The sequence below is a fragment of the Haliotis rubra genome, unplaced genomic scaffold, assembly GCF_003918875.1.
Source record: "Haliotis rubra isolate DU_JTF1 unplaced genomic scaffold, ASM391887v1 Scf365, whole genome shotgun sequence".
Taxonomy (NCBI): Eukaryota; Metazoa; Mollusca; class Gastropoda; order Lepetellida; family Haliotidae; genus Haliotis; species Haliotis rubra.
Window position 1 is genome coordinate 166,764 of NW_025767041.1, and position 12,599 is coordinate 179,362.

A 12,599-nucleotide genomic window follows, 5' to 3' on the forward strand; every position below is an offset into this window, starting at 1 on the left:
TGACACACTCAGCGGGTGTTTATTAACTCAATATTAACTCTCTACCTGGGCCATGACAGACGCTGATGTGTCATGTCATGGGTTGGACAGGTATTTGTTCAATTAAAAATGACGTCGCCCATCCTAAACCAAGATTCATTGATCTGAATATGCACTCAATACCATGACCAGGGTTTTAAGATCGTGCTAAAACTCTAGGATTAGCTGGCACCCAGAACACAACACCTAATCCTGCCTTATGTCACCTCACTTGCCATGAGTAACCAGCAGGGTTAGATAATTCAAGTCGTCTATAAAAAGCCTTGTGTTTTGTTATATTTGAATTTGAACGCGGGTTAAGTAAGGGCGTCTGTCTCCATGGAAACAGGGCTCTCATAATTTACCTGTTATAAAGCAAATACAGAAACCAGGTCGGTGTGAGATGTTAAAATCCACTGCAAATAAATTAGGCCCCGGAAACTTTCGTATATTTATAGATGCACCGGGTAGTGTTTAAAGGTAGGACAGCGGCATGTGCATCACTGATCATGTTATATGACGTCTACTTAACTTTGACGAAGGTAGGGCTGACGTAGTGACACACCGACCACCGTACAGACAGACACAGTGGTTCACTAGATACCTGACTGGGTACACACTGGTAGCCTTGTACACCTACTGGCGTGGTACACGTGGGTCTCCAACCTTGCCTGTTATGACATACCTTCGTTAATCTTAACCTTAAGCTGATGCGGCTCCGATCACAGAATAGAAATTGTTAGCTGTGATTGTACTAATATAGTGTGAATATGTTGCATGAGTTGCTGCGTATAATGGCTGTGTTGTAATGAAATAGAGGTGACAATGATAAGGTCTGTTCACTCCACCTAGCTTCACTGAACAGGCTAACAGTATTCAAAGCATAGCGCAGACACCGTGCTTTAGAAAGTCCTCCATTCAAACGTCCATGAAGTGAGTCTACTCGTACGTGTCAATTGTTAAACTTAAAGGTAAATGTGCCCTTATACTGTATACTGGAGTTGGATTCCCACAATGTCGCTGGACAACTATGGCAATGAAGCTTGGTGTATTGTAGTGTAGCAGAATACTCCCACTGCCACTGACTGCTTCTAAATGTCAGTGATACTGGGTGTGACACTCGCTTCCTGCCATCTACTGCTACCAGCGATGCTGCATTTATGTGGGTGACTACCGGTGTCAGACTCAGATGTATGAAACTCTCGTCTGTCCTGTGTGAGACAGTATCTGTATCAGCCTCGTGTCTGCCCTGTGTGAGACAGTATCTGTATCAGCCTCGTGTCTGTCCTGTGTGAGACAGTATCTGTATCAGCCTCGTGTCTGCCCTGTGTGAGACAGTATCTGTATCAGCCTCGTGTCTGTCCTGTGTGAGACAGTATCTGTATCAGCCTCGTGTCTGCCCTGTGTGAGACAGTATCTGTATCAGCCTCGTGTCTGCCCTGTGTGAGACAGTATCTGTATCAGCCTCGTGTCTGCCCTGTGTGAGACAGTATCTGTATCAGCCTCGTGTCTGTCCTGTGTGAGACAGTATCTGTATCAGCCTTGTGTCTGCCCTGTGTGAGACAGTATCTGTATCAGCCTCGTGTCTGCCCTGTGTGAGACAGTATCTGTATCAGACTATGTTATGTCTGAAACTGTATAGATAGAGAATCTCACCCGAGTGTCTTTTGATATCAAATATATCACCACGAGTTGATAAAGTAACAAATATCTGAGGCTTGCCGAGGATATTTTTACTTTTATCAACGAGTGTTGATATATTTGATATCAGAAGACACGAGGGTGAGGTTCTATTTATCATCCAAAATCACACTTCATTAGTTTTCAATGAAAAATGTACATCTCTGAACACAGTACTGCCATTAGATTTGCAGTGCAGCGATGTCATAGCATTGTGACGTCATCAAGTTCATGACGTCATAGCATTGTCAGGGCATTGTACAAAGTCTACTGTCAAAACGATATCTCCTAGGAGATATCGTTTGATCTCACACAAGCAATATCTCCTGTGAAACATAGTTTTGGATGATAAATCAATATACATCCCGTCTGTCGTGTGTTTAAGTCTTGCTAATCGTTTTGTTACAGAGGAAAATGGCCAAGTCTGAGGTACAGAAATGCCTGGATTGGCTGTTTGAACAACAAGTAAGTGCAAATCTTGCCAACACAGTTCCCTCCTCTAACTGCGAATTAATGGATTCAATATGTAAAACAGAAGTCACATGTTTTGGGGATATCACTGTATAGTATAGCAATAAATCACCGTGTAAGATCACTAGTTGTCACTGTGAAACAACCTGAGTAAGTTGGAACTGTAACACACCACGAGTAAGTTGTCAGTGTAAATCACCACGAGTAAGTTGTCAGTGTAAAACACCACAAGTAAGTTGTCAGTGTAAATCACCACGAGTAAGTTGTAAGTGTAAATCACCACGAGTAAATTGTCAGTGAAAATCACCAGGAGTAAGTTGTCAGTGAAAATCACCACGAGTAAGTTGTCAGTGTAAATCACTACGAGTAAGTTGTCAGTGAAAATCACCACAAGTAAGTTGTCACTGTAAAACACCACGAGTGCGTTGTTACTGTAAAACACCACTAATAAGTTGTCACTGTAAAATACCACGAGTAAGTTGTCACTGTAAAACACCATGATTAAGTTGTCTCTGTAAAACACCAAAGTAAGTTGTCACTGCAAAACACCATGAGTAAGTTGTCACTGTAAAATACCACGAGTAAGTTGTCACTGTAAAATACCAAAGTAAGTTATCACTGTAAAACACCAATAGTTAGTTGTCACTGTAAAACATCACGAGTAATTTGTCACTGTAAAACATCACGAGTAAGTTGTCAGTGTAAAACACCACGAGTAAGTTGTCACTGTAAAAGACCACGAGTAAGCTGTCACTGTAAATCACCATGAGTAATTTGTCGCTGTAAAACATCACGAGTAAGTTGTCACTGTAAAACATCACGTGTAAGTTGTCACTGTAAAACATCACGAGTAAGTTGTCACTGTAAAACATCACGAGTAAGTTGTCACTGTAAAACATCACGAGTAAGTTGTCACTGTAAAACATCACGAGTAAGTTGTCACTGTAAAACATCACGAGTAAGTTGTCACTGTAAAACATCACGAGTAAGTTGTCACTGTAAAACATCACGAGTAAGTTGTCGCTGTAAAACATCACGAGTAAGTTGTCACTGTAAAACATCACGAGTAAGTTGTCACTGTAAAACACCAGAAGTAAAGTGCCACTGTTTCCACACAGGGGGAGCTTGAGTGCGCCAGTTTCGGCCAGGGGGAGAGCGGTGTCATGAAGGCACTTAGTCTACAGAGAGCCAAGGCGGTCCAGATCAAAGACTTCAGCCAGCAGATAGACAAGCTCGTCCAGAACTCGGTCTGTCCCTGTCTACCTCAGAACACTCAACTAGTATATCACATCTGGACAAAAGTCATAAAATAATGTTCAGTATTGCTTTGCAACATTACAAATTATCAATAAAATTTGTGAAAATATTAACGCCTCGTGAGTCTTGTATAAATAAATAACCAGTCTATTTCTATTCATTTGACAGAACGTTGGCGAGGAGGAGGCAGTTGATCTGAAGGGGAAATACAGCTCAGTAGAAGTAAGAGAGACAACTTTGAATTATCGCCCCTTAAATCCAATCATTCTTGCATTTAACATTGGGCTCAAGTGACTATGCCTGTTATGTCGAACTAATTCACATACTTCCTACTTGCTATCAACCTTGCTGAAGCATCATGTGCGTAATATGATATTTTTATATCTAACAGGCGCTGTCATCCAAAAGAGGCTCATGTTTTGAGGTCATTTCGCAAATCTCAGGGCTTCAAGAATTAGTGGAGGTAAGTGATATTCACTACAGTTCTGTGGCATTCGGTTCATGATCATATTTGACACGACCAGTTATGTTTACGTGTGTATGTATCTGTACCTTCCTGTACTCCAGAACCTGTCCACCGAGTTCGACTCCCGGGCTGTACACTTGGTCAACACAGGAGATGCTGGAAAACCCAAGGGCAGCATTGACCAGACCAACGAGAGCATGGCACGAACTGCACAGGTAGTCACTGAGTCATCACATACAGGACAGTCATACGTATTCAGGGTTAAAAAGAGGACAGAACACATACGACAGTAAACAGTGATTTACAGAAATGGTCTTGGGTAGCATTAGAGCAGAAATACATTAACCGGCGACGACCGTTTCATTTTACATTCGTGCATACAGACACTGGTCATACAGACACTGGTCATACAGACACTGGTCATACAGACACTGGTCATACAGACACTGGTCATACAGACACTGGTTTTGAGTCAAGTCATATGTTAGTGAGACAAGTATACATATATGTGCGTGATATGTCCCAATCTGGATGTGAGTATACACAAACGGAAAAATAACGTATAAATTGGAGTAAATATTGTGGTGTGGAAAATATCAGCTTGATTTTTGGTCAGTCGTTTGCGCCCTAAAGGGGGGATGTTGAAACTCAATTAACAATTTCAAAATCGGGCTGGAACATTTTTGCGTTGATACAGGACAATAGCCTCAACGATGTTGTTTAACATGTCAGTCGACGATTAGCAATTATCTTATTGGACTTTAAATAAGTGTTACATTTAGTTTTTTCCGTTAGTGTAGTTAAATGCATGTATGTATCTGAGAGGGGCAGGCTGCCTGGATTGTAGTGTACGTGAGCCATATGTTCTGGGTTTAGAACTGCATCACGGCTGTCAGGAGGAACTGGAAGTGGATTCTGACCACGATGCAGTGTTCTGAGGTCCATCTCAAGAACGCAGCAGCCTACCAGGAGGTCAGTACATTCATCACCCAGAACTGTAATACAACACAAGTAGGTCAGTACTCTTCTGTAATACAACACAAGTAGGTCAGTACTCTTCTGTAATACAACACAGGTAGGTCAGTACTCTACTGCAATACAACACAAGTAGGTCAGTACTCTTCTGTAATACAACACAGGTAGGTCAGTACTCTTCTGCAATACAACACAAGTAGGTCAGTACTCTTCTGTAATACAACACAGGTAGGTCAGTACTCTTCTGTAATACAACACAGGTAGGTCATTACTCTACTGTAATAAAACACAGGTAGGTCAGTACTCTTCTGTTATACATCACAAGTAGGTCAGTACTCTTCTGTAATACAACACAGGTAGGTCAGTACTCTTCTGCAATACAACACAAGTAGGTCAGTACTCTTCTGTAATACAACACAAGTAGGTCAGTACTCTTCTGTAATACAACACAGGTAGGTGAGTACTCTTCTGCAATACAACACAGGTAGGTCAGTACTCTTCTGTAACACAACACAAGTAGGTCAGTACTCTTCTGTAATACAACACAGGTAGGTCAGTACTCTTCTGTAATACAACACAAGTAGGTCAGTACTCTTCTGTAATACAACACAGGTAGGTCAGTACTCTTCTGTAATACAACACAAGTAGGTCAGTACTCTTCTGCAATACAACACAGGTAGGTCAGTACTCTTCTGCAATACAACACAAGTAGGTCAGTACTCTTCTGCAATACAACACAGGTAGGTCAGTACTCTTCTGTAATACAACACAGGTAGGTCAGTACTCTTCTGTAATACAACACAAGTAGGTCAGTACTCTTCTGCAATACAACACAGGTAGGTCAGTACTCTTCTGTAATACAACACAGGTAGGTCAGTACTCTTCTGTAATACAACACAGGTAGGTCAGTACTCTTCTGTAATACAACACAAGTAGGTCAGTACTCTTCTGTAATACAACTCAGGTAGGTCAGTACTCTTCTGTAATACAACACAGGTAGGTCAGTACTCTTCTGCAATACAACACAAGTAGGTCAGTACTCTTCTGTAATACAACACAAGTAGGTCAGTACTCTTCTGTAATACAACACAGGTAGGTCAGTACTCTTCTGTAATACAACACAAGTAGGTCAGTACTCTTCTGCAATACAACACAAGTAGGTCAGTACTCTTCTGTAATACAACACAGGTAGGTCAGTACTCTTCTGTAATACAACACAAGTAGGTCAGTACTCTTCTGTAATACAACACAGGTAGGTCAGTACTCTTCTGTAATACAACACAGGTAGGTCAGTACTCTTCTATAATACAACATAAGTAGGTCAGTACTCTTCTGCAATACAACACAGGTAGGTCAGTACTCTTCTGCAATACAACACAAGTAGGTCAGTACTCTTCGGTAATACAACACAAGTAGGTCAGTACTCTTCTGCAATACAACACAAGTAGGTCAGTACTGTAGTACAACACAGGTAGGTCAGTACTCTTCTGTAATACAACACAAGTAGGTCAGTACTCCTCTGCAATACAACACAGGTAGGTCAGTACTCTTCTGTAATACATCACAAGTAGGTCAGTACTCTTCTGTAATACAACACAAGTAGGACAGTACTGTAGTACAACACAAGTAGGTCAGTACTCTACTGTAATACAACACAAGTAGGTCAGTACTCTTCTGTAATACAACACAAGTAGGTCAGTACTCTTCTGTAATACAACACAAGTAGGTCAGTACTCTACTGTAATACAACACACGTAGGTCAGTACTCTTCTGTAATACAACACAAGTAGGTCAGTACTGTAGTACAACACAAGTAGGTCAGTACTCTTCTGTAATACAACACAGGTAGGTCAGTACTCTTCTGCAATACAACACAAGTAGGTCAGTACTCTTCTGTAATACAACACAAGTAGGTCAGTACTCTTCTGCAATACAACACAAGTAGGTCAGTACTGTAGTACAACACAAGTAGGTCAGTACTCTTCTGTAATACAACACAAGTAGGTCAGTACTGTAATACAACACCTGGAACCATCTCACGAGCACAAGAGAAATATCGACCCTTCTGAAACCATCACAAATTTAGGTTTGTGTCTCGGTTTCCTCGAAGATTATGTTGCCATGTGTTAGTTCCTTCGGGGGTTATGTGGCTATGTAAAGGTTTCCTCGGGGGTTATGTTGTTATGTAAGGGTTTCCTCGAGAGTTATGATGCTATGCAAGATTTTCCCCGAATGCTATGTTGACATATAAGAGTTTCCTAGACGGTATGGTGCCTTGTCAAGTTTTCCCCGCAAGAGTTATGTTGCTATGTAAGGGTTGCCCCAAAGTTACGAATTTATTTACGTGTGTCCCCGAGGGTTATGTTGGTATGTAAGGGTTTCCTCGAGGGTTATGTTGGTATGTAAGGGTTTCCTCGAGGGTTATGTTGGTATGTAAGGGTTCCCTCGAGGGTTATGCTGCTTTGTAAAGGTTTCCTCGAGGGTTATGTTGGTATGTAAGGGTTTCCTCGAGGGTTATGTTGGTATGTAATGGTGTCCTCGAGGGTTATGTTGGTATGTAAGGGTTTCCTCGAGGGTTATGTTGGTATGTAAGGGTTTCCTCGAGGGTTATGTTGGTATGTAAGGGTTCCCTCGAGGGTTATGCTGCTTTGTAAAGGTTTCCTCGAGGGTTATGTTGCTATGTAAGGGTTTCCTCGAGGGTTATGTTGGTATGTAAGGGTGTCCTCGAGGGTTATGTTGGTATATAAGGGTTTCCTCGAGGGTTATGTTGCTATGTAAGGGTTTCCTCGAGGGTTATGTTGCTATGTAAGGGTTTCCTCGAGGGTTATGTTGGTATATAAGGGTTTCCTCGAGGGTTATGTTGCTATGTAAGGGTTTCCTCGAGCGTTATGTTGCTATGTTAAGGTTTCCTCGAGGGTTATGTTGCTATGTAAGGGTTTCCTCAAGGGTTATGTTGGTATGTAAGGGTTTCCTCGAGGGTTATGTTGGTATGTAAGGGTTTCCTCGAGGGTTATGTTGGTATGTAAGGGTTTCCTCGAGGGTTATGTTGCTATGTAAGGGTTTCCTCGAGGGTTATGTTGCTATGTAAGGGTTTCCTCGAGGGTTATGTTGCTATGTTAAGGTTTCCTCGAGGGTTATGTTGGTATGTAAGGGTTTCCTCGAGGGTTATGTTGCTATGTAAGGGTTTCCTCGAGGGTTATGTTGCTATGTAAGGGTTTCCTCGAGGGTTATATTGCTATGGAAGGGTTTCCTCGAGGGTTATGTTGCTATGTTAAGGTTTCCTCGAGGGTTATGTTGCTATGTAAGGGTTTCCTCGAGGGTTATGTTGCTATGTAAGGGTTTCCTCGAGGGTTATGTTGCTATGTAAGGGTTTCCTCGAGGGTTATGTTGCTATGGAAGGGTTTCCTCGAGGGTTATGTTGCTATGTAAGGGTTTCCTGTATATCTACCATGTAACGGTTGTGCTGAATGTGGTTGGTGTTGCAGTACTTCCACGAGGTGGAGGAGGCGGAGTATTGGATGAACACCACCCTGTCCAGGATCCATCTGTCTTTCGACCGACAGAAGCTGAATGGAGACAGGGCGGACGCCAGAGCCATCTTGAATGAGATCAGAGTACGTCCACATAGTTTCGCCAATATGTCTGCCACTTCGAAAAAAACACAATAAGTCGAGTTTAGAACTAGAAGGATTTGGTAACACTAAACCCCGTATTGTTTACATCATATTTGTACGTTGAAAGTAAACATATTGTGTGAGTGTCTGAGGGGTTAGATCTACAGGTAACGTTGCTCTACTTTAAAAAAGGTCATGTTGATCTCCATTGTACTTTGTCATGACAACATAATACGTGAACTACTATTTAGTTAAGTGGATTGAAGTTGTTAATAATTTCAACATCAATAACGTCAATATTACCCAGTAAACATATTTCATATGATCAAACACTGTTTTCAAATCAATGTATGGCAAGCACTGTGTTGTCAGTGTACTTTAAGTACAATAGCTTTGTACTGAACCACTGTTTTTATCTTTTCATTCCAATACTTTTTGCATTGTAAGCAAAGGTAACAAATGCAAACAACCTATGAGTGTTCACACCTATATTTCCAAATGGCATCTGAAAATGGAAGTGGAAGAAATACTGAAGCAATGTTGTAGCAGTCAAATGAGCTGTATAATAACAAGACTGGCAATTTAAATTTAAAATACTGACGCCATGTTGTGATCGAGACTTATTTGTGCCCGTTTGTCCAGGACGTGCTGCTGGCCTACCTGCAGTGGCAGACCAAGGTGGACAATCTGTTTGACCGCAGCAGGAACATCGTCCCCGTTCCGCTCCGACTTAAGAAGCTGACTGACCCACGCCCTGCTCTGGTGCTGGTAGACTTCCGCTCAGACGAGGTAACACGTTCATCTGGTGTGTCTATCGAAATTCAGTTATGTGCATGTAATGCTTCTAACTGACAAATTAAGACACTTTTCATTAGCAAACCATACCTACGTATATGCTTGCAGATCGAGCTGAATGAAGGCGAAACTATTACCATCGTCGACAACAGCAACCGCCGGAAGTGGAGGGTGAGCATGCGTTATTCGAATTCAGTTGTTCGATGTTAGTTTGTAATTCTCAACTTGATTACCGATGTTTGACAGTTTTACAGCTGCTACGAAGCTACACACTGGATTGTCCAAATCTGATTTGTGTGCTTCTCTATATTGTTATTGCTATGGGATGAAAATTTGTTTGACATGTCAATAATTGTGGTTAGGTCACCAATAGTCGTGGACAGACTGGAGAAGTACCGGCCGTCATATTGGTCATCCCAGGGCCTTCTGGCGAGGCAGTGGACGCAGCAATCAGGTACTGACATAATTGATTATAATAAGGTATAACCCGTTCTTATATTGTATTGTCTTGTATAGTTAAAATGTTTTAGATTTAGTTACTAGCTATAAAAAATTCTAACTGCGATAATCTAGTTGTTTTACTGTCCTTCGTCGACAGGTTTTTATAATTTACCTTTAATTTATATTAATGTATAACTTGATTTAGTCACGATATGGCTGAAATATTGCCAAAGTGACTTGAAATTTTAACTCACTCACTCACTCACTCACTGTGACATCGGTATTGGTTTTAATCTGATCGAATTACACACGCTTGTAAACAAGGAATCCTCAGTGGTTTGAGGTTCCACAACCCGTTGTACAGAGATGTGTGCCTTTGCTGACTGGAGTAGCTGGTCACGTGTTTCACAGCGGACGACCACACTAAACGTCGTATTATAGTTGTCATACTGTACAGCGGATTGAACTCAGTTGTTTCTGATCCACTTTACACTGAAGTGACGGCCCTGTTTCTGTTGTCCAGACTCCGGCTGCAGTTGTTGTCACTGTGGACGACTTCAGTGAAGCGCCTGGGTTACCAGATGTTGGCCTTCATGCTGATTGTCTTCAAAGACTGGGACGAGGATGAGGTAGGTCATCGGGGATAACACTGAGGGGTGGGTGGGGGTGGGTAGGGGTGGGTGGGGTGGGGTTATTAGTCTCTTCCTTGATTAGCAGCAGCCTCGCCTTACAGTAGCAGAGGCTGGCCGTTCAAAGCTGCCTCGTAAATCTAACATGCAAAGAGTACATGCTCATATGGTATTTTCTGGAGATTACTAAATACGATTGTATAAAGGAGTGTTTTAACCATGTGCGAAGCCTCTGCACTGTAAGCATCGATCCTTAATGCGACTTAACAGCACATCACCTGGAAGAGACTTGGGATAGGAAGCGAGATTAGATAAGCTAGGATTAGCAGTTACATTATGAGACATGGGCATACACACTTAGGAGGACGAGACGTGAAGAGAGGCCTTGGGGGAATTTAGGTCAGCATAATCAGATAAAAGCATAGTCAGCAAAAAGTAAGATAAAACATTGAGCAGGAGTAAGATAAGGAGACTAATGTTTAGGTAAGCATTGAGTTGGAGTAAGATAAGGAGACTAATGTTTAGGTAAGCATTGAGTTGGAGTAAGATAAGTGAGACTAATGTTTGGGTGAGCATTGAGCAGGAGTAAGATAAGGAGACTAATGTTTGGGTGAGCATTGAGCAGGAGTAAGATAAGGAGACTAATGTTTGGGTGAGCATTGAGTTGGAGTAAGATAAGGAGACTAATGTTTGGGTGAGCATTGAGTTGGAGTAAGATAAGGAGACTAATGTTTGGGTGAGCATTGAGTTGGAGTAAGATAGTGAGACTAATGTTTGGGTGAGCATTGAGTTGGAGTAAGATAAGGAGACTAATGTTTGGGTGAGCATTGAGTTGGAGTAAGATAAGGAGACTAATGTTTGGGTGAGCATTGAGTTGGACACTAAGCTGAGTAAGATAAGGAGACTAATGTTTAGGTAAGCATTGAGTTGGAGTAAGATAAGGAGACTAATGTTTGGGTGAGCATTTGAGCTGAGGAAGATAAGGAGACTAATGTTTGGGTGAGCATTGGCAGGAGCAAAGATAAGGAGACTAATGTTTGGGTGAGCATTGAGCAGGAGTAAGATAAGAAGACATTGTTTGGGTGAGCACTGAGTTGAGAGACATATGACCTGCTGTTTGGGTGAGCATTGAGTTGGAGTAGAGACCAGTGAGACTAATGTTTGGGTATACTGAGCTGGAGTAAGATAAGGAGACCAATGTTTGCCGGACCACTGAGTCCACAAGGAAGATAAGGAGACTACTGCTTAAGTGAGCATTGAGTTGGAGCAGGAGAGTGAGACTAATCTTTGGGTAAGCATTGCTGAGTAAGATAAGGAGACTAATGTTTAGGTAACATTGAGGTGAGCAATGCTTGGAGACACTGAGTAAGACCAAGGAGCACTGACCCGAGCTGGAGAGCATGAGCAGTGAGCACTGAGTGAGACGAATGTTTGAGGACACTGAGCTGGAGTAAGACAAGGGACCATGTGAGGAGAGCATTGAGTGAGCAAGAGTGAGACCAATGCAAGGGCAACACTGAGCTGGAGCAAGGAGACCAATGGCCCAAGGAGCACTGAGCTGAGAGACAAGGAGACCAACAGCCTGGGTGAGCCACTGACATGGAGACACATGAGACCAAGTGAGACTGAGCCGAGAGGAGCTGAGACCACCCCTGGAGCACTGAGCTGAGGACATGAGACCCACCCAAGGACACTGAGTTGAGTGACAGACAGGAAGACCAATTGCCCATGAGCACTGAAGGACAGTGAAGACCAGGACACTGAGTGACACTGAGCTGGAGGACAGTGAGATCCAAGCCTGGGTGACACTGCTGGAGGTGACATGAGACCAATGCCTTGGGGAGCACTGAGCAGGAGGACAAGGAGACCAGTGAGTACTACAGCATTGGAGCAAGACAAGGAGGACCAATGTCAGGGACACTGAGCTGGAGGAAGGACAGTGGAGACCAACAGGCATGGAGCTGAGGAGGATACTGAGACCACAGGAAAGCACAGACCAGAGGAGGAGACACACACTGACAGGAGTGAGACAAGGAGACACACTGCCAAGGTGAGCATGAGAGACAAGGAGAGAAAAGCATATGAGCACACCAAGGACAACTGAGCAAGTGAGAGCAATGGAGATCCGCATGGAGGTCACTGGGAAGACACTGAGCACTGAGACAGACAGTGAGACCACTGCAGGCCAAGGAGCACTGAGACTGGAGCAGGAGGATAAGGAGACACAACACAGGAGCACGGAGGAAGTGAGAC

The 12,599-nt window shown here is 42.8% G+C and overlaps 1 protein-coding gene across 5 annotated transcripts in view; it reads left to right on the forward strand.

Moving 5' to 3' along the window:
- The window catches only part of LOC124285660, a 60,243-nt gene that overhangs the window by 33,879 nt on the left and 13,765 nt on the right, over window positions 1-12,599 (forward strand). For all 5 annotated transcript variants that reach the window (XM_046721932.1, XM_046721931.1, XM_046721933.1 and 2 more), the window contains exons 2-12: window positions 2,107-2,163; window positions 3,288-3,416; window positions 3,595-3,648; window positions 3,818-3,889; window positions 3,994-4,107; window positions 4,769-4,864; window positions 8,353-8,481; window positions 9,124-9,270; window positions 9,385-9,447; window positions 9,639-9,730; window positions 10,241-10,346. In XM_046721932.1, the coding sequence (XP_046577888.1) occupies window positions 2,107-2,163; window positions 3,288-3,416; window positions 3,595-3,648; window positions 3,818-3,889; window positions 3,994-4,107; window positions 4,769-4,864; window positions 8,353-8,481; window positions 9,124-9,270; window positions 9,385-9,447; window positions 9,639-9,730; window positions 10,241-10,346 (1,059 nt within the window). The remainder of the gene's footprint in view (window positions 1-2,106; window positions 2,164-3,287; window positions 3,417-3,594; window positions 3,649-3,817; window positions 3,890-3,993; window positions 4,108-4,768; window positions 4,865-8,352; window positions 8,482-9,123; window positions 9,271-9,384; window positions 9,448-9,638; window positions 9,731-10,240; window positions 10,347-12,599) is intronic.